Raw genomic sequence first — 20,093 nt, forward strand, 5'->3', positions numbered from 1 at the left:
TTTTGGTCTGTCATTTTCTGACATAACATAACCATTCTGATATCTGAAATTTACCTGTTTCCAAGACTTTAGGATAAAGGATTGTATACTTGTACTTGTTCTTGAGACAGCTTGTCTGGTTTTGAATTCACGGATTTTCTTAAAATATTTCTATCAAAAGATGCCATGTTATAATATAAAATTTTGTATAATTCCAGGTATGTCTAAAACTACCCAAAATAGAAGGAAAAGATTATTAAAGCCAGGTATTTTGCAGTTGTAGGGGGGGGGGGCTTGGGTTGCTGTATTTTGTTTATAAATTTTTATTGAAAAGTTTTAGCATTACATTACATTACATTACATTAGGGATTTCTATTCCGCCATTACCTTGCGGTTCAAGGCGGATTACAAAAGGTTAATTTAAAAAAGCAGAGTTACAATGATTAGCTAGAGAGGTAAGTTGTAGATCTTATAAACATTTAACGTGTTGTTGTGGGTGAGGTGGTTTGTAAAAGAATTAAAAGGTGGTCACAGTGGAGGTTTTTTTGTTATTATTAGTGCGGTAATGGGTAGATCTAATGTCAGTTTTAGAGTTACTAAGAGGTCGTGATGTTATTGCTGCTTCAGGAATTTCTTGAAAAGTATGGTTTTTATTTCTTTTCTGAACGTCCTATAGTCTGGGGTGGTCATCAGAAGGTTGGAGATTTGGTTGTCCAGTCTTGCGGCTCGAGTGGCTAGGAGGCCGTCGTGTAGTTTTGTTCTTTTGACTTCCTTGATTGGGGGGGGTATGAATGGGGAGTGCGTTTTTCTGTGTCTGGTAGTGGGTGCTTGGATGAGGCGATTGTTCAAGTATGATGGGCTGTCTCCGTGTAGGGTTTTAAATAATATGCAGTAGAATTTGAATTGGATTCTTTCTTGGATTGGAAGCCAATGTGAGTTGATGAAGGCTTCAGTGATGTGATCATGTTTTCTCAATGAATAGATGAGTCTCAAAGCTGTATTTTGGATTGTTTGGAGTTGTCTAATCGTCGTTGCAGGGCAAGGAAGGAAGAGGATGTTGCAGTAGTCCAATATACCTAGTATTAGGGATTGCACTATAAGTTGGAATTGTGTTCTTTCAAAGAATTTTCGGACTTGTCTCAGATTTCTCATGATTGCGAATGATTTCTGGATTGTTTTATTTATTTGCGGTTGCATAGTGCCGCGTCTGTCTATGGTCATGCCAAGTAGTTTTACAAGTAGAAATCAGCACACACCAAAACAGTTGTTACATAACTCTTTGAAACAAGGCTACCATGAAAGCAAAAAAACATGGTACTATAGGCTCCCTCAACCCTCCCCTCTCCCCCTCAGATTCTGGATGTCACACATAAAAGCTGGAAAACAAATCAACAACTCCTTTGAAGAGTCCAGTCAATATACAGCTTCCACCTAAGGAGAAACCGGCTGAGCCTATGATGCTTCATAGCAGTCAATTTGGTCATACGAAAAACAAAGTCCATTTTATTGACAACTTGTGCCTGAGATGGTATCGTATCACAATGCCAAAGTACGATCAGAGGACTGGAGGCCTGCTCTGGATCTCATATCAGTTATAGAAACATGATGATAATTTTTAATAGTAATTTTATTTTTTTTATATACCGTCCAACCAATAATTCTGGGCGGTTCACATCAAGAGAACTGTTACATTTCAGTGAAAATGCAGTCAGAGAATACATTTCAATAAAAATATAAAAGCAGAGAATATAACTAGTCTGCCCATCTGCAGTAACCATCATCTATTTCTCTCTCTCAGAGATCCCATGTGCCTATCCCAGGCCCTCTTGAATTCAGACACAGTCTCTCTCCACCACCTCTTCCGGAAGACTGTTCACCCTTTCTGTAAAAAAGTATTTCCTAAGATTACTCCTGAGCCTATCGTCTCTTATCTTCATCCTATGCCCTTTCATTGCAGAGTTTCCTTTCAAATGAAAGGGACTCAACTAATGCGTATTTACATTACATAGGTATTTAAACTTCTCTATCATATCTCCCTTCTCCCGCCTTTCCTCTAAAGTATATAGATTTAGCTCTTTAAGTCTGCCCCCATACTATACGCCTTATGATGAAGATACCATTTTAGTATCCTTCCGCTGGACCAACTCCATCCTTTTTATATTTTTTTGAAGGTGCGGCCTCCAGAATTGTACACAATATTCTAAATGAGGTCTCGCCAAAGTCTTATTCAAGGGCATCAATGCCTTCTTTTTCCTACTAGCCATACCTCTCCCTATGCAACCTAGCATCCTTCTAGCTTTCGCCGTCACCTTTTCAACCTGTTTGGCCACCTTAAGATCATCACATACAATCACACCCAAGTCCCGCTCTTCTGTCATGCACATAAGTTCTTCACCTCCTAAACTGTACCATTCCTTTGGGTTTTTGCAGCCCAAATGCATGACCTTGCATTTCTTAGCATTAAATTTTAGCTGCCAAATTTTGCTTCCTGTGCATTCCTTATTTCCGAATGGAAGCTGTGAGTACAGTCATTGCTGCTGTCTCCTGGGGAGTTCTAGTATCCTTTGATCTTATGAAGGCTTTCCTCCATATTCCAATATTTCCAGAGTATTACAGATTTCTGTGTTTCCATGGTCTGCAACAGCATTTTCGGTTCGCAGATCTTCCCTTTGGCCCATGCTTTCACCAAAGAAATGGTAGTTGTGGCGGCTTTTCTCCGCCAGCAGGGTGTTCCGGTTCCTCCTTTCTTGGATGATTAGTTGATCTGGGCTGCATTTTGACAGGAGTGTGAAAGTGAGGTGGAGACGGTGGTGTCACTGCTACAGGCTTTAGGTTGGATTGTCAACTTCCAGTAGAGCCAGTTGACGCCGTCTCAGTCCTTTGAGTCTATGGGCCTTCTTTTCAACACCGGCAGAGTTCTGTATTTCTTCCTGAGGTGCACAGACACATACTTCACCAGCAGTTCTGTTACGTTCCCTCCGGATTCCATACGCTAGGTTTTTTATCCCAGAGACATTCCCAGGGATGAAAAACCTAGTGTATGGAATCCTCCAGGGTCTAACAGAAGATTATCGAAGGTATAAACCTAATCTTCCAATCGGAGATCTTCTGGACTGTCCGGCTTCCACAGCCTGGCCTTGTCTGCAGGTAATGGGGTCAATAACCGCCTCCTTGGAAGCTGTCCCCTGGACCAGAGCGCACATGTGCCCTTTACAGCAGTCCTTCCTCTCTTGGTGGTCTCCACAGCATCATTCCCTTCAGCTGCTGCTCCTCAGGATGGTACAGGCTTGCAGCAGTTTGAGCTGGTGGCTTCAGGGGGAGACTTTCCGCCAGGGCAGGCGTCTTCAGATCTCAGAGTGGATGATTATTATGATGGATGCCAACCTGTCGGGTTTGGGTGCTCAATGTAGGGACGGCTCCATTCAGGGACAGTGGATTCCTTGTCTGAAACATTTGTCAATGAGTCATTTGGAGCTCCGGACAATTCAGTTGCAGTTCCTCGCTCTCCAGCCCATTCTGAAAGGAACAGTGGAACGAGTATTCTCTGACAATGCTGACGCAGGAGTTGTTCTTCCTTTCTAGCGAAGGTTGTTTCCGCCTTCCATGTTAACCAGGAGATTCGTTTGCCTGTGTTTTCTTCCTTAGACTCAGAGTGACAGGATCAGATCTCACGCAAGTTGGAGGTCAGGAGAGTCATGCTCCACTATTTGGAGAGGACTAATGATTTCCGGCTGTCTTATCACCTCTTTGTCCTGTCTGCTGTGTTTCGCTGTGGTCGGCTCCTGTTGAAGTCCTCGATAACTCAATGGGTTCGACTGGCCATTTTCTGTAACTTACATCATTCACAGCAAGTAGCCACTGGTTTTTCTTAAGACCCACTTGATTAAGAAGTGTTGCTGTGTCATGAGCGGAATCTCACACGATTCATCTAGATGAAATTTGCAGGGCGGCTACTTGGTCCTTTCTTCATACCTTTCCCAGTTTTACCAAGTGGATGTGATGATTCGCTCAGATGCTGTTTTGGGGACCTCGGTGTTAAGGGCAGGCTCTTCTGTCCCTTCTTAGCTTCTACCATTGCTTTAGTACGTCACCTAGTGCGTAGAATCCGGAAGAGACGTAACAGAATGGAAGATTAGGTTTTTACATTTGATAATCTTCTTTCTATTAGTCCCTGTAGGATTCCATATGACCCCCCTCTCTATGTATGCTCAATTGTTTAGAATAGCCGCCTTCTTTCTGCCTCGATTATTCTCTTGCAGGCTTGAAGAATTTACAGCCAGTTGACGGATCCACTTTTGTGAATATGCTTAACTGAAGGCTGTCTCATGTGGATACTCGTTGCACATAGCAGGTTGGTTCTATATTGTTCCTCAGTGTTTTTCTGGGTTGCCTTTGTGCCTGTTAATTGTTGCATGTTTTGCAGAGCAGACCAGTTCTGAAATTGTTTGTTGCTGGGGATCTTCCCTCGTACCTCCCTTGTCATGGATTTCAGGTAATGTTGCTTGGCTTTGCGACTCAACTGCAGATGGCTCTAGATCTCACTCTAAGGAGCAGGAGCATGTGCTCAGAAAAGTGTTGGATTTCTGCAATTCCCAGATTGCGGGTTGGGATTGAACACCTAGCGTATGGAATCCTATAGGGACTAACAGAAAGATTATCGAAGGTAAAAACCTAATCTTCCATTTTTACTAATTTTATAGGAACACACAATCTGTCAAGGGGCCAGTTTATATAAGAGTGAAATATATCAGATCATCAAAAAATCTTTTTTAAAAATTACAAAAAAAGTTTTTTCATGAACACTTGCAACGTATTTATAAACAGTTCTATTAGAAAGTAGTGTTTAAATCATATGAAACATCTTTATATTAATTCAAGATGAAGCAATGATAGACATATTGAAACACACTTTAGGGTTTGTCCCTGTTTGTGATTTCTATACCAACTCATGGTTCTGAGCTCCTCTTGTAAACTTATAAAGTGTATCTATGATTATAGTATCCTCATTTTTTGTTTTTGTTTTGCCAACTGAAAGGGTGAATTTCCTTACTGCTACCTTTCACTGTATTCAATTTCTATGCTACAGGAGCTAGAACTGCTTCTCCCGTAGAAATGCACTGGGCTATTTCTGACGGAGCAGGTGGGGCAGTAACCTGTATTTGTTAGTGTGTTGCCTACTATTTAATAATATGAGAGTGATTTGAAAAGTTTGGTAAAAAAAAAAAAAAAAAAGCAAGTTAAAACGACATAGTCTCCGATGAGTTTCCAGTTTCTTTCGTATCGTAAGAAAAATAACTTATGAAAAAACTGAAAACTTGCTGGTTTAAGTGTGTGGCCCTCAATGGAGACTACATTTTTTTTTTCTTTTCAAACCACCCTCATAAGACACCCTCAAGGGCAAGTAGGAAGAGAAGGAGTAGAGTGCAACTGAGGGTTTAGAGATGGGTGTTAGAAGTGTTCTTTGTTTTACTTGCTCTTTAAACTTGAATAATTTTAAAAAATTGAAATAAAAGTCCATTTCAAAATCTCTGCTGTTAGGAGCTTGAGGATACTCTAATGAAATTTGGTTGACTTTGGAGGTACTTGGCTTGAAATTGGGAAACGCTGCAGTAGATCATAGTTTGTCCACTTCTTCTATTTGGGGGCATCTTAGAATGATTCCAGCTGAGCATGATGCAAATCACATGACCTACATATGAGGCTTGTTTTCTAATCTGAGAAGACTTACCTGAAAGATGTTAAGCCTCTTCAAATGAGAGGAAAGCAATGGTAGCAAAAATGTTACTGATCTGTCATTTGTAATATTTTTATGATGATCAACTTCTGTGGGAGCTAAGTGAATACAAATTTTAAATAATATCAATGCAGAATGTCTTGCAGGCACTCAATACAAACTGTTGGGATGCCTTATGCTAATACAATCTATTGGGATGCATTTATCGGATAAGTTAGATAAGAATGGCAAGTTGACTGCAGTTGTTGAAGGCATAGTGCATTGATTTGTACAATTGCTGTTTTAACAGTAAAGGACCTCCCTTTGCCAAGATTTGTAGCATCAAAGAATGAGCAGGAGTCAAGACATTCAGCTTTATATTCATCTGATGCCGAAAATCAAGCTTCTTACTCAGGTGTTATTCCTCCCCCACCTGGCAGAATCCAAGCCAAAAAAGGCTCTGTAAGCCATGAAGTGATACGTGCATCAACTGAACAGCAGGTAACTACATAGCATACTACATTTCAGGATTTTTCTTTTTTCCAACACAACAGAAATTGAAAAGACTTGTTAGACATACAATTCTTGAATCCAGTGGCATAGTAAAGGGGGGTGGCCCCGGGCGCCATGTTGGTAGGGGCGCCAGCATCCCTCCTCCTCTCTGCCCCCCCTTCCCCGTCTCTTCCCACTCCTCCCCTTGCCACGCACGTGCCCCCTTCCCCCATACCACTAGTTGAAGTTGCTCGCAGCAGTCAACAACATGCTCCTCACGGCCCTGTCAGCTCTCCCGCTGATCACTTCCAGGTGCCATGCATAGGAAGTGACGTCAAAGAGGGAGAGCCAGTGGAGTTGCGAGGAGCATATGGTTGACCACCGCAAGCATCAACTTCAACTAGAGGTATGGGGGAAGGAAGGCATGTGTGGTGGGGGGGCTTCTCTCACCCTTGCTACGCAACTGCTTGAATCCCTTTCAATCAGTCTGTGAACAAAATAATTTTCAGAAATTTAATTAGCATAGGATAAAACTTGGCATGGGAAAAACAGTGAAAAGACACATCAGGGTTAAAAATAGGCCAGACTGATCTGGGGGTTACAGAAAAATAAGTCTCCCTTTCTCCACCTGTTCTCCCAGAAACAGCCCAGTGTATTTCTGTAGGAGAAACAGTTCCAGCTTCTGCAGCATAAAAATTACATAGTGAAACAAAGCAGTTCACAAATTCACTCTTTGAAACTGCCTTTCCTTATACTGATGTAAGACAGAAAAATATGGGCAACATAACTACAGACACGAGCACAGAAAGGTTAGAAAGAATTTGAAAAGCCATTCTCTGCATGCATTCCCCACTTGTATTTTTATTGCTTCAATTAATCTTCAGACCTTCAATTAACCTTCAGACCTAGTCAGGCATTCCATGGGAGAAACTTACCACTGCCTCATGTTCAGGTCCACATGGACCTTGAGCTCATCACATCACAGAAACAATGGACACCAGCAATGGCTCTACACATGTACAGTGGTACCTTGGATTACGAGCATAATCCATTCCAGGAGCATGCTCGTAATCCAAAATGCTCGTTTATCAAAGCGAGTTTCCCCATAGGAAATAATGGAAACTCGCTTTGATACGTTCCCACCCCTACCCCCCTCCGAGGCCAGGGCGCTGCCCCCCCCCCCCCGCTCGCAAAGTTCCCCCCCCCTCGTGTGATCCGGCACCCCCCGTGAGAACAGGCACCCCCCGCCCGACCAACTTTAACTCACCCCCCCTTTGGCACCGGCATGCAGCCCACAAGAGCTGGTGCCGCTTGAAGATCTTCTTCCCAGTCTCTGCCGGCTTTGAGCATGCATCTGCGCATGCTCAAGCTCTTCTAATTCTCCCTCTCGCCGAGAATTAGAAGAGCTTGAGCATGCGCAGATGCATGCTCAAAGCCGGCAGAGACTGGGAAGAAGATCTTCAAGCGGCACCGGCTCTTGTGGGCTGCGTGCCGATGCCAAAGGGGGGGGTGAGTTAAAGTTGGTCGGGCGGGGGGTTCCTGTTCTCGCGGGTGGGGGGTGCCGATTCGAGCGGGAGGGGGCCCTTTGCAAGCGGGAGGAGCGATGCTGGTTATCGGGGGGTGCTCGCAAATCGAGTCAACACTCGGTTTGTGAGATACGTTTTGCAAGAATGTTTTGCTCATCTTGCAAAACACTCGCAAACCGGGTTACTCACAAACCGAGGTTTGACTGTACTCTTTTCTGAGTACATATATAGTCGTACATGCCTCCCTTCTTTCCAGGTACAGCATGAAACCTGACGAAAAATTGACAATAGGGATGGGCCATTTGTGACTAAATTTGATTTTCAGATAAGTATGCCTTCTTAAAGAGGATGCTCTATGAATAAAACGTGCATATTCTTTTCTCATAGTTTGTGTACATGTGCATTATTTGGAAGAGAGTGCTCATTCTTTAAGAAAAGTATGCCCTCTTTATATACAGTGCACACTCTTGAAATTCATTTGGAACAAAACCCCCCACACATTTTATGGCTGTTCATTCCTAATTATCAAGCAGCTTGTAGAGCATGAATTATCCTAGGAAAAGCAGACAGCATATGCTCACATGTGGGTGACGTGATCCACGGAGCGAAGAAGTGTTTTTTTCCTGGAATCTGTCCAACATGCATTACCTTCCTGTCAATGTACTTCTTTTGGCATTTTGCCACCTTTTATTATTTTTTAAGTTGCCTTTACATGGTCTTCTCACAGAGGCACTCTTTAAATGTGGGAGACTTCTCTTTATGTCACTATAGCTCCAAGAAAGATTGATTCATGCTACAGAGTAATATTTTGTCCTGGCTTTGAGAAGCTGCAACTACAACATCAATCGTTTCTTGTGGAATTAACCCTTAAAAAAAATCTTCCAGTTCCATAGTTTACGCTTCTGTAGCACCAGCACCCAGGAGGGTCATACTGTGGATAAATGTGGTCGCTGTCTTTACCAAAATTCTATGTTAGCTAACAAGAGTTCTTAATTACAACTTTATATGTCTTTTTACCTTCAACATCTTGTAAAGAAGTTAGCTGATTTTGAACAACATATTACCTCAGACTGTCTTGCAGATTTTCAGCAAAACTCACACAGTCTACTTCAAACAAGAAAATATATGGCAAGGACCACATTTGATGCTTTTGAACTCACATTTAGAACATCTGCCATACCTGTTGCTATGAGGCACCTTGCTTGGCTGCGAGTTTCCAACATGGACATTAATCTTCAAGATCACTTAGCAAACATCCCATGTCTTGGTTAAGAACTCTTTGGTGAGAGGATAGAGGCATTGCTACTCAAAATCTTATTAGAACATAAGAACATAAGAATAGCCTTACTGGTTCAGACCAAAGGTCCATCAAGCCCAGTAGCCCGTTCTCACGGTGGCCAATCCAGGTCACTAGTACCTGGCCAAAACCCAAAGAGTAGCAATATTCCATGCTACTGATCCAGGGCAAGCAGAGGCTTTCCCCATGTCTTTCTCAATAACAGACTTTGGACTTTTCCTCCAGGAATTTCTCCAACCCTTTCTTAAAACCAGCTATGCTATCCGCTTTTAGCGCAACCTCTGGCAACACGTTCCAGAACTTAATTGTTATCTGAGTGAAAAAATATTTCCTCCCATTAGATTTTAAAATTATTTCCTTGCAGTTTCATTGAGTGTCCCTTAGTCTTTGTAATTTTTGACGGAGTGAAAAATCGATCCACTTGTACCCGTTCTACTCCACTCAGGATTTTGTAGACTTCAATCATATCTTCTCTCAGCCGTCTCTTTTCCAAATTGAAGATCCCTAACCTTTTTAGTATTTCCTTATACAAGAGGCATCCCATGAGCAGAACTGAAACTCTTTAAACAGATCTAAGACTAAGAGTCACCAATCTAAACCTGCTTCAAAACCTACTTCTTATTCATAGAAGAGAAAGCATCCAGCCACATCCTCTTCTACAAAGCTTCTACTACAGAAGAAACAAAAACAATAGAGACCTCAAAAGTCCCAGTCTTCGGCTTCTCAGAAGCCAGCTCATTCTTTTTGACGTGCTTCTAGAGTGCATGGCCAAAATTTCTCCTCAGCCTCTTCCCCAACCCATTGGTGCTGAGGGAAGACAGCTAGACTCTTGATTACTGAACACTGCAAGATTGGTGACTCCCCCTGCCCTTGAAGTGAAGAACCGGTATGCTGTCCTGGGAGTGGAGAAGATAAGAGCATCCCAAGGAGAGGAAGAACCAAAGCTTGAAATCTGTGACCACTAGGAGGCGTAAGGTAGTGGTAGTTGGCAATTCCCTTCTGAGGGGTACAGAAGAATCCATCTGCAGACCAGACATGATAATAACTTTATTTTTTTATACCGCCAAAACCAAAAGTTCTAGGCAGTTTATACTAAAAAGAGCTGGACAATCAGTGAAATACAATAATACAGTAAAAATGTCACGAGAGGTATGTTGTCTGCCTGGTGCCAAAATCCAAGATGTAATGGAGAATTTGCCGAGACTCATCAAGCCTAATGACTATTATCCGATGCTGCTCATCCACATTGGTACTAACGATACTGCCAGGTACCCCTGCAAACGTATCAAAAGCGACTTTGTGGCTTTGGGAGAGAAGGTGAAGCAGACAGCTGCGCAGGTGGTATTCTCATCCATTCTCCCTGTCGAGGGTAAAGGCCAGGACAGGGAAGCTTGCATCCTGGAGATGAATGCATGGCTACGTGTATGGTGTCATTGAGAGCGTTTTGGCTACCTGGACCATGGGATGATTTTCCATGGGCTGCTGAGTAGGGATGGTGTGCATCTATCAAAGAAGGGAAGAAGTATCTTTGGCAGCAGACTGGCTAATCTACTGAAGAGGGCTTTAAACTAGAAGTGATGGGGCAGGGTGATCAAAGCCCCCAGGTAAGTATAAGCCCTGTACACGGATGGGAAAAGGGGGCAATGTCGGGAAAGCAGTATAATGTGTCATGTCAACTAGCTGTTAGACTCCTGAAAAACCTCAGCCCCTTCGACCATACTGAATGAATTGCATTGACTACCAATAAAGAAGAGAGCCATCTTCAAGCGATTCCATTGCAGGAAACGCCCCATTTACCATCCGTCGAGGCTGCTCCGATCCGAACTTGAACTCCAGCTATGCAGGCCAACTGGAAATGGCTCAGAGACGATCATAGTCCCGAAATGTGACCAAACTATGGAACCAGCTCTCTCTTCCCATCAGAACAATAAACAGCTTACTACCCTTCTGAAGGGCAGTAAAAACTTATTCACTAACCAACACATACCTCGGATCTAGGCCTCTAACAGGTCCTAGTAATGGCTTACTCTGTTGCATAAAATGTCTTGGACTCTTAACCTGCATGCCTCTGTTAGCTGTCCTGTCTAATGTTCACCTATGTTGTCTGTCTCCAATCATACTGTGGATGTCCATTTGTGACCCGTTCTGGGCTCCTGGGGAGGATGGGCTATAAAAGTAATTAAATAAATAAATTACTGAGGTAAAAACCTAATCTTTCCCTACCTCCTATCCCATGACTTTCTGACTTCCTCAGGAGTTGTTCATGAGATACTTTGTCGATGCATTTTGAAAATCCAGGTGCACAATATCGATTAGCTCACCATTTAGTGGATTGTTGGGGCAACTGATGAAACTTGCTGTGTGGGAAAAACTGTTTAAAAACTCCCACGTCGAGTTCCAAAATGGATTAACTTGGAGTGGAGGTTCCAGAGGAAATGGTCCAGTGCATTTTTTAATTTGACTGTACAGGTGCAACAATTACTGCAGTCAGGCACAGCTGCCTTTTTTTTTTTTCTTTTTGCTTTCTGTTGAGTTGGTCACCCCTCAAGATAAAATATTCTGGCATTTCTCTTGCAGGGGATTGCTCATTTTATTGAATTTATTTCTATTTTTGATTTGAGTAGTAAATCAGCTTCAGGTTGGTAATTATATCAGTGAATCAAAAATCAGATAATACAGTAAAACGATATAACAAATAATGCAATAAAGCTATTAACCTAATAACTTATTCTTGAGGAAACAGGAGAGCTTGTCACTATTTTCTTAAACATTTAATATACAGTAATCAAATTCTAAACATAGGAAAAATGGAAGTTCTCATTAATTTAGGGGTGGGGTGATGTTTTCTCATTTTTCACATCTACTTCTTCCACTATCATTATTTTTTGACATGTATAGTCAAGCTCAAATATCTTGCTGTAGTAAAGCAACGTGTGTGCTTTCCTCACATGGTCTTTGTTGGATGATGTCATTCATATATGAGAACTTTTCTCTTGATGTTCATAGATAACATTTCTTTCAAGTAAGTTACTTGATTTTCCAGGATGTTATCTAAAGTGACTCAATCTCAGAGCAGGCTCAAAATACATCTTTGAAAGAAAAGAGTACCGTATTTTCACGCAAATAACGCGCACCCGTATAAAACGCGCACACGGGTATAGCGCGCAGAAATCACGATGATATGTACAAAAACTTTGGTATACCGCGCTCACGGGTATACCGCGCATGCTGCCCGACGCTCCTTTCGCCCGCCCTGACTTTCCGACTCTCCGTTCACCCCCCCTGACTTCCGTGCACTGTCCCCCCTTGAAGGTCTGTCCCCATCCTGAAAGCCTGATGCCCCCCCCCGACGTCCGATACATCCCTCCCCCCGAAGGACCGCCGACTCCCCAACAATATCGGGCCAGGAGGGAGCCCAAATCCTCCTGGCCACGGCGACCCCTAACCCCACCCCGCACTACATTACGGGCAGGAGGGATCCCAGGCCCTCCTGCCCTCGACGCAAACCCCCCCCCCCCCACCGACCGCCCCCCCCCCCCAAGAACCTCCGACCGCCCCCCCAGCCGACCCGCGACCCCCCCTGGCGACCCCCACGACCCACCCACCCCCCTTCCCCGTACCTTTGGTAGTTGGGCCAGAAGGGAGCCCAAACCCTCCTGGCCACGGCGACCCCCTAACCCCACCCCGCACTACATTACGGGCAGGAGGGATCCCAGGCCCTCCTGCCCTCGACGCAAACCCCCCTCCCCCCCAACGACCGCCCCCCCAAGAACCTCCGACCGCTCCCCCAGCCGACCCGTGACCCCCCTGGCGACCCCCACGACCCCCCCACCCCCCTTCCCCGTACCTTTGGTAATTGGCCGGACAGACGGGAGCCAAACCCGCCTGTCCGGCAGGCAGCCAACGAAGGAATGAGGCCGGATTGGCCCATCCATCCTAAAGCTCCGCCTACTGGTGGGGCCTAAGGCGCGTGGGCCAATCAGAATAGGCCCTGGAGCCTTAGGTCCCACCTGGGGGCGCGGCCTGAGGCACATGGTCGGGTTGGGCCCATGTGCCTCAGGCCGCGCCCCCAGGTGGGACCTAAGGCTCCAGGGCCTATTCTGATTGGCCCACGCGCCTTAGGCCCCACCAGTAGGCGGAGCTTTAGGATGGATGGGCCAATCCGGCCTCATTCCTTCGTTGGCTGCCTGCCGGACAGGCGGGTTTGGCTCCCGTCTGTCCGGCCAACTACCAAAGGTACGGGGAAGGGGGGTGGGGGGGTCGTGGGGGTCACCAGGGGGTCGCGGGTCGGCTGGGGGAGCGGTCGGAGGTTCTTGGGGGGGGCGGTCATTGGGGGGGAGGGGGGTTTGCGTCGAGGGCAGGAGGGCCTGGGATCCCTCCTGCCCGTAATGTAGTGCGGGGTGGGGTTAGGGGGTCGCTGTGGCCAGGAGGGTTTGGGCTCCCTTCTGGCCCGATATTGTCGGGAAGTCGGCGGTCCTTCGGGGTGGGGGTGCGAGTGGTCCTGCCGGGGGGGGGATGTATCGGACGTCGGGGAGTCGGCCGGGCAAGAGGGCTTGGGCTCCCTCTTGCTCCGATCGTGGATGCGGGTGCGGGTGGGAGCGCGTGCGAGCGGTCGTTCGGGGTGGGGGTGCGAGCGGTCCTGCTGGGGGGGGTGAATCGGGCGTCGGGCGGGGTGGGAACTATGTTTTAAAACTTTTGTATACCGCGCTCACGCATATAACGCGCGAGGGGTATGCGCGGTAGGTAAAAACGCGTATAACGCGCGCGTTATATGCGTGAAAATACGGTACTTCCATAACAAGTATCCAACAACAGCAGAAGGAGGTTTTCTGCTGTTGTTAAAATACATTTTACCAATAACTGTAAGCCCAGTTGAACAAGATAATCTTTAATCTTGATGCATGACCCCTGGGAGCTGATCTTGGTAGCATTAGTGATTTGTTCAGAAGATAATCTGAGAGTTGATCATATCTGTCTTACTACTCAGCATGGGCTTCAAGACTTGCACTGAGGGCTAGATGCACTAAAAATGGTTGTTATATTCGGATCGATTTATATTCAAGTATATATACGATAATAGGCATCTCATAGATCTGTTGGGTACAAATTATATTTCAATAATAGAGTGGATCAAATTGGAGGGGGGATTGTACTATATGTTATATATATGTATCTAGATTTCCAGAAGGCTTTTGACAAAGTTCCTCTTGAGAGGCTCCTGAGAAAATTCATGAGAGAGGAGACAATGTTCAATTGTGGATTAAAAACTGGTTATCGGACAGAAAACAGAGTGTGGGGTTGAATGGTCATTTCTATCAGTGGAAAAGGGTAAATAGTGTTGCTGGGACCAGTGCTATTTAACGTATTTATAAATGTTCTAGAAATTGGAACTACGAGCGAGGTGATTAAATTTGCAGATGACTCTAAACTGTTCAAAGTTTTTAAAACGCATGCGGACTGTGAAAAACTGCAGAAAGACCTTAGGAAATTGGAAGGCTGGGCGTCCAAATGACAGATGAAATTTAATATGGACAAATGCAAAGTGATGCACATTGGGAAGAATAATCCAAATCATAGTTATTGGATGCTAGGAACCACCTTGTGGGTCAGCGCTCAAGAAAAGGATCTGGGTGTCATCGTAGACAATACGTTGAAGCCTTCTGCCCAATGTGTGGTAGTGGCAGTGGTCAAGAAGGCAATCAGGATGCTAGGAATTATTAGAAAATGGATGGTTAACAAGACTAAGAATGTTAAAATGCCTCTGTATAGCTCAATGGTGTGACCTCATGCAGTTTGCATTCAGTTCTGGTCTTCTTATCTCAAATCAAATATAGCGGCACTAGAAAAAGTTCAAAGAATGACTACGATGATTATGGGGATGGAACTCCTCTTGTATGAGGAGAAACTAGAGAGGTAAGGGCTCTTCAGCTTGGAAAGAAGATGATTGAGGGGAGATATGATTGAAATATACAAAATCCTGAGTGTTGTAGAATGGGTACAAGTGGATTGATTTTTTACTACATCAGGGTTTACAAAAACTAAGAGACACTCAATGAAGTTACAGAGTAATACTTTTAAAAGTGATAGGAGGAAGATATATTTTTTTTTACCTCAAAGAATAGTTAAGCTTTGGAACACATTGCTAGGGGGCGTGGTAAGAGCAGCTAATGTAGCTGGTTTTAAAAAAGGTTTGAACAAGTTCCTGGAGGAAAAGTCCATAGTCTGCTGTTGAGACACACTGGATGGTAGCATGGAATGCTGCTACTATTTGCGATTTTGCCAGGTACTTGTGACTAAGATGGGATACTGGGCTAGATGGACCATTGGTCTGGCCCAGTAAGGCAATTCTTATGTTCTTATCTTACATATTTTATACTGTGACTTGCATAATATTCAATCAAAAGAAAAAAGCTAAAAACATATATTCCCCAGTATCAGAGGACCTTCAGATAGGTTTTCATTCAGATATGATCCATTCATAGTATCTTTGGATCATCTATCAAATTGTCTTAAGTCCTCAAAGGATTCATTATCGTTAAACTCCTTTTTTTAGAAACAAATAGTTAATATTAGTTGCTATTATTCTCCCATTACTTTAAAAATAAACTTTTATCTTTGAATTCAATAACAAAAGCTGCACTTATCGTAACAGTGAAGCAAGTGAAATCAGACCAGCCTCCGACATAATGTTATGTTTTGTCCATTCTTGCTGCATCAGGGAAGCATATTCTGTAACAAACAAAAAAAATAAACCAATTTGAGCATTAACCATCCATCTTCTGGTCCAAAAAGCTTTACAAACTGCAGACAACATAACTTAATCTGAACAGTAAGATTCTATAAAGCGGCTGCTTTCAGTGCTGGCATGTAATGCCGTTCATTTAAAGAGCAAGGGCTCAACAGCTGATAATCAAAATCTCCAATCATCTTACAGCGATGACATCCAATCCAATTGCTCGTTCAACCCCGTTGGGCCTATAGATTGCAGAGAATATATCCACCATTGTTCTTTATAATTATGTCTTTTTTTTTTTTTTCGCAATTTCCACCCTCCCTCCCACACTTTACAAAATCAATAATATGTCATCGAATGTCAGAAACAGAATGATGAAGGTGAAGCCAATGTTGCACCACTGGGGCTGATAGGTTCTTGGTATTGATACATGACTTGTGTTAATTCAAATGAATTCTTATTCTTTTTCTTCGCCCAATATATAGCTTCTCCAAAGGCATATCAATACATACATAACATAACTGGAATTACAGTCCATACAGTGGTATCTCAGTTTGCGAGTGCACCAGTTTGCGAGTGTTTTGCAAAACGAGCAAACTCGGTGCCTTGGAAACCGAGCGTGCCTCAATTATGAGCACCCCCCCCCTGTGATCCGGCACCCTCCGCTCGCGTCGCACCCCCTCCCCGCCACAATCCGTCATCAAAAAGGCACCCACCCACCCGATCACATTTCTTACCCCCCATTTGGCACCGGCACCAATGCACAGGACGTGCCGGTGCCCGAAGATCTGCCTCCTTCGTGCTGGGCCTTGAGCATCTGCGCATGCTCAAGGCCTTCGTGTTCCCGTTCTCTCTGAGATTCTCGGATCCGAGAATCTCGGAGAGAACGGGAACACGAAGGCCTTGAGCATGCGCAGATGCTCAAGGCCCAGTGCGAAGGAGTTAGATCTTCGGGCACCGGCACCGGCATGTCCGGTGCATTGGTGCCGGTGCATGTGCCAAATGGGGGGTAAGAATGTGATCGGGTGGGTGGATGCTTTTTGATGCCGGATCGCAGTGGGGAAGGGGTGCGACGCGAGGGGGGGGTTGCCATGAGTGGGGGGAGGGGCGAAATGAGCGGGGGAATGACGGATCACTCAGGGGGGGGCCTTCATGAGCGGGGGGAGCAATGCCGGTTCTTGGGGGGGTATAGCAGCGCCGCTGGCCTCGGAGGATGGGGGTGGGTGGGAACAAATCAAGTGAGTTTCCCTTAGTTCCTATAGGGAAACTCGCTTTGATATTCGAGTATTTTGGTTTACGAGCATGCTTCTGGAACGAATTATGCTCGTAAACCAAGGTACCACTGTATGTCTTTAATCGGAAATTCCCAACCAGGCGATGTCCATTTTGACCCCACTATAGTGTATTGACACAATTGACAGTTATCCCAAGGAGAGTATGCATCACCACCTTTTTGCAATTCATAGGGTTCCTTATGTTGCACTAATTCCCCTATAGATTTTTGTCTAATAGGCCATGATTGGAAAATATAAATGAGTGGTTAATGCATTTAACACATGCCATTGTCTTCACAAAATACCAACCACATCCATCACCAGTGTAGAATATGGCAGCACTACCACTATATCACTGTTTTTCAACCGCCGGTCCGTAGAAAATTCCTGCCGGTCCGTGGAGGGCCGGCGAGATCGACGCAGTTAAATTTCCCGTCGGCATCTCTTCCCCTTTCCCTTCCAGGGCTTAGGATCGGCTGCGGACAGCAAAAAGAAACACAGAAGCCGTGGGACTTTTCCTCTTGCCTGCATGCTATAGGCTCTGCCGATCCTGATCCCGCCCCCCTCTGAAGTGACTTCCTGTGTTTGAGGGGCAGGATTGAGACCGGCAGAGCTTAAAGCAAATAGCAATGCAGGCAAGAGGAAAGTCCCGCGGCTTCTGTCTTCGTTCAGAGTTCTGGGCAAGAGAACTATAAGTAAACTGTTAAGAACCAGGCTGCTTCCAATTTAGTGTCAGTTATGGTGAGTCCAGCCATTGTGACACTGGAGTCATTCTGGAGCCAGCAGCCAAGGGAGGGATTAAGAGATGCTGGATTCCCACGTATTGGGGGGGATTGGTGTGACAGAAGGGAGATGAGGATAGTTATTGGAACTAGGTGGGAGTTGGAAGAATAGGGACACAAAGACAGATGCTGGACCTTGCAGGGGGCAGAGAGACATGGAAAATGCTGAACAGGAGGGTGGAGTATGAAGACAGAAGTAATATGTTGGACATGGGTAGAGGGAGTAGGGAGACAGAGGGGATATGCTGGACATGGTGAAGGGGGAATAGAGAGACAAGGAGAAGATGCTGAATAAGGAATGGAGGGAGTAGGGTGATGGAAGATATCTTCTGGATTAAGATGGGGAAAAGAGGAGAGGTACTGGAATACGTTCAATATAAAATCATAACTGAGTCTTGTTGGGATGGGATCAGATGGTTTGCGGGGACCGAGCTTGCGGAGACGGGGCAGAAATGTATTTTTTAAATTTCAGTCTTAGTAGTTTGCCGGTCCACAAAATAATTATTTTATTTCTGCCGGTCCACAGGTATAAAAAGGTTGAAAAACACTGCACTATATGGTCCTCATAAGTATAAAAGGCGAACAGCTGAAGCTCATGAGGACCATATAGTGGTAATACTACCATATTCTACACTGGCAATTGATGTAGTTGGTATTTTGTGAATACAATGGCATGTGTTAAATGTATTAACTACTCATTTAGATTTTCCAATCATGGCCTAACATAGACAAAAACTATAGGGGAATTGGTGCAACATAAGGAACCTTATGAATTGCAAAAAGAAGGTACATACTCTCCTTGTGGTAATTGTTAATGGTGTCAATATACTATAGAGGGGTCAGAATGGATACTGCTTGGTCGGGAATTTCCAATCAAGGCACGTAGTAATACGGACTGTAATTCCAGTTATGTTATTTAGGTATTGATATGCCCTTGTGAGAAGCTATATTTCAGGTGAACATCAAGATCAATGAGAAACTGAACAAACACAAGTCATGTTTCAATACCAAGAAATTATCAGCCCCGGTGGTGCAACATTGACTTCACTTTCATCATTCTGTTTCAGACATTCGATGACATATTATTGATTTTATAAAGTGTGGGTGGGAGGGTGGAAATTGTGAAAAAAGACAATTATAAAGAGCAACGGAGGATGATATATTCTCTGCAATCTATAGCCCCGACGGGGTTGAACGAGCAATTGGATTGGATGTCATCACTGTAAAATGATTGGAGCTTTTGATGATTAGCTGTTCAGCTCTTGCTCTTTAAATGAACGGCATTAGACGCTGGCGCCATCTTTGAAAGCAGACACTTTATAGAGTCTTGCTGTTCACAGAGTAAGTTATGTTGTCTGAAGTTTGTAAAGCTTTTTGGACCAGAAGATGGATGGTTTAAATTGGTTTATTTTCTGTATGTTACAGAATATGCTTCCCTAATGCAGCTAGAATGGGTGAAAGATGCCGTTATGTCGGAGGCTGTTCTGATATCCCTTGCTTCACTGTAAAAGTAAATACAGCTTTTGTTATTGAATTCAAAGAGCAAAGTTTATTCATAATATTTTAAAGTAATGGGAGAATAATAGCAACTAACATTAACTATTTGTTTCTAAAAAAGGAGTTTAAGTGTAATTGAATCCTTTGAGGACTTATGACGATTTAGTAGATGATCCGTAGATACTATGCATGGATCATATTTGAATGAATTGAGGAATATCTAAGTATTTAGCTCTTTTCTTTTGATTGTGATGATATTGGCGAGCTACATAAGGAATGACTAGACCACTTTTGACTTGATTGCATAATATTCAGATATGTGAACCAGACTACTATATCTGGGATCAGGTTTCTTTTGATGATGATTATCTTCATGAAAAATTGAGTAAAATAGATAAGTGGCAGTAAGGAAAATTAATGTACTACCATTATACATAATTTACAGTATCTCATTAACTATGGCTTACAGGAGAAATACAAATAACAGTTTCCAGTGCAAAGAGATGGTATGCTGAACTGTAGGGTATTCAATACATGCCCACGAGCATACTGCAGAAGGTGTCACTCACAGTTTGTGAACACCGCCTCCTCCTCCTCCCTGGTCTGTGCTGCCCTCTTCAGTTTATCTTTTTGCAAGTGAGCACGAAGGTGTCTTATGATCTGCTTCGTTTATTTATTTATTTTTATTTTGCAATAATTTTGTGGATTTTCACTCTAGTCGCAGCTTCTTCATAAGGAGATCCCTTTTTGTTAAAGTGGTCTACTCAACTTGTGTGGAGAGGAGCGGATTTAAGTCTGCA

At 44.0% G+C, this 20,093-nt stretch overlaps 1 protein-coding gene across 9 annotated transcripts in view; it reads left to right on the forward strand.

Annotated features, from left to right (window-relative positions):
- Positions 1-20,093, forward strand: part of REPS1 (RALBP1 associated Eps domain containing 1) — a 234,711-nt gene that overhangs the window by 21,939 nt on the left and 192,679 nt on the right. For all 9 annotated transcript variants that reach the window (XM_033938631.1, XM_033938627.1, XM_033938628.1 and 6 more), the window contains exon 3: positions 6,003-6,193. In XM_033938631.1, the coding sequence (XP_033794522.1) occupies positions 6,003-6,193 (191 nt within the window). The remainder of the gene's footprint in view (positions 1-6,002; positions 6,194-20,093) is intronic.

This window comes from Geotrypetes seraphini, chromosome 3 (genome assembly GCF_902459505.1).
Source record: "Geotrypetes seraphini chromosome 3, aGeoSer1.1, whole genome shotgun sequence".
In the NCBI taxonomy this organism is placed as follows: domain Eukaryota; kingdom Metazoa; phylum Chordata; class Amphibia; order Gymnophiona; family Dermophiidae; genus Geotrypetes; species Geotrypetes seraphini.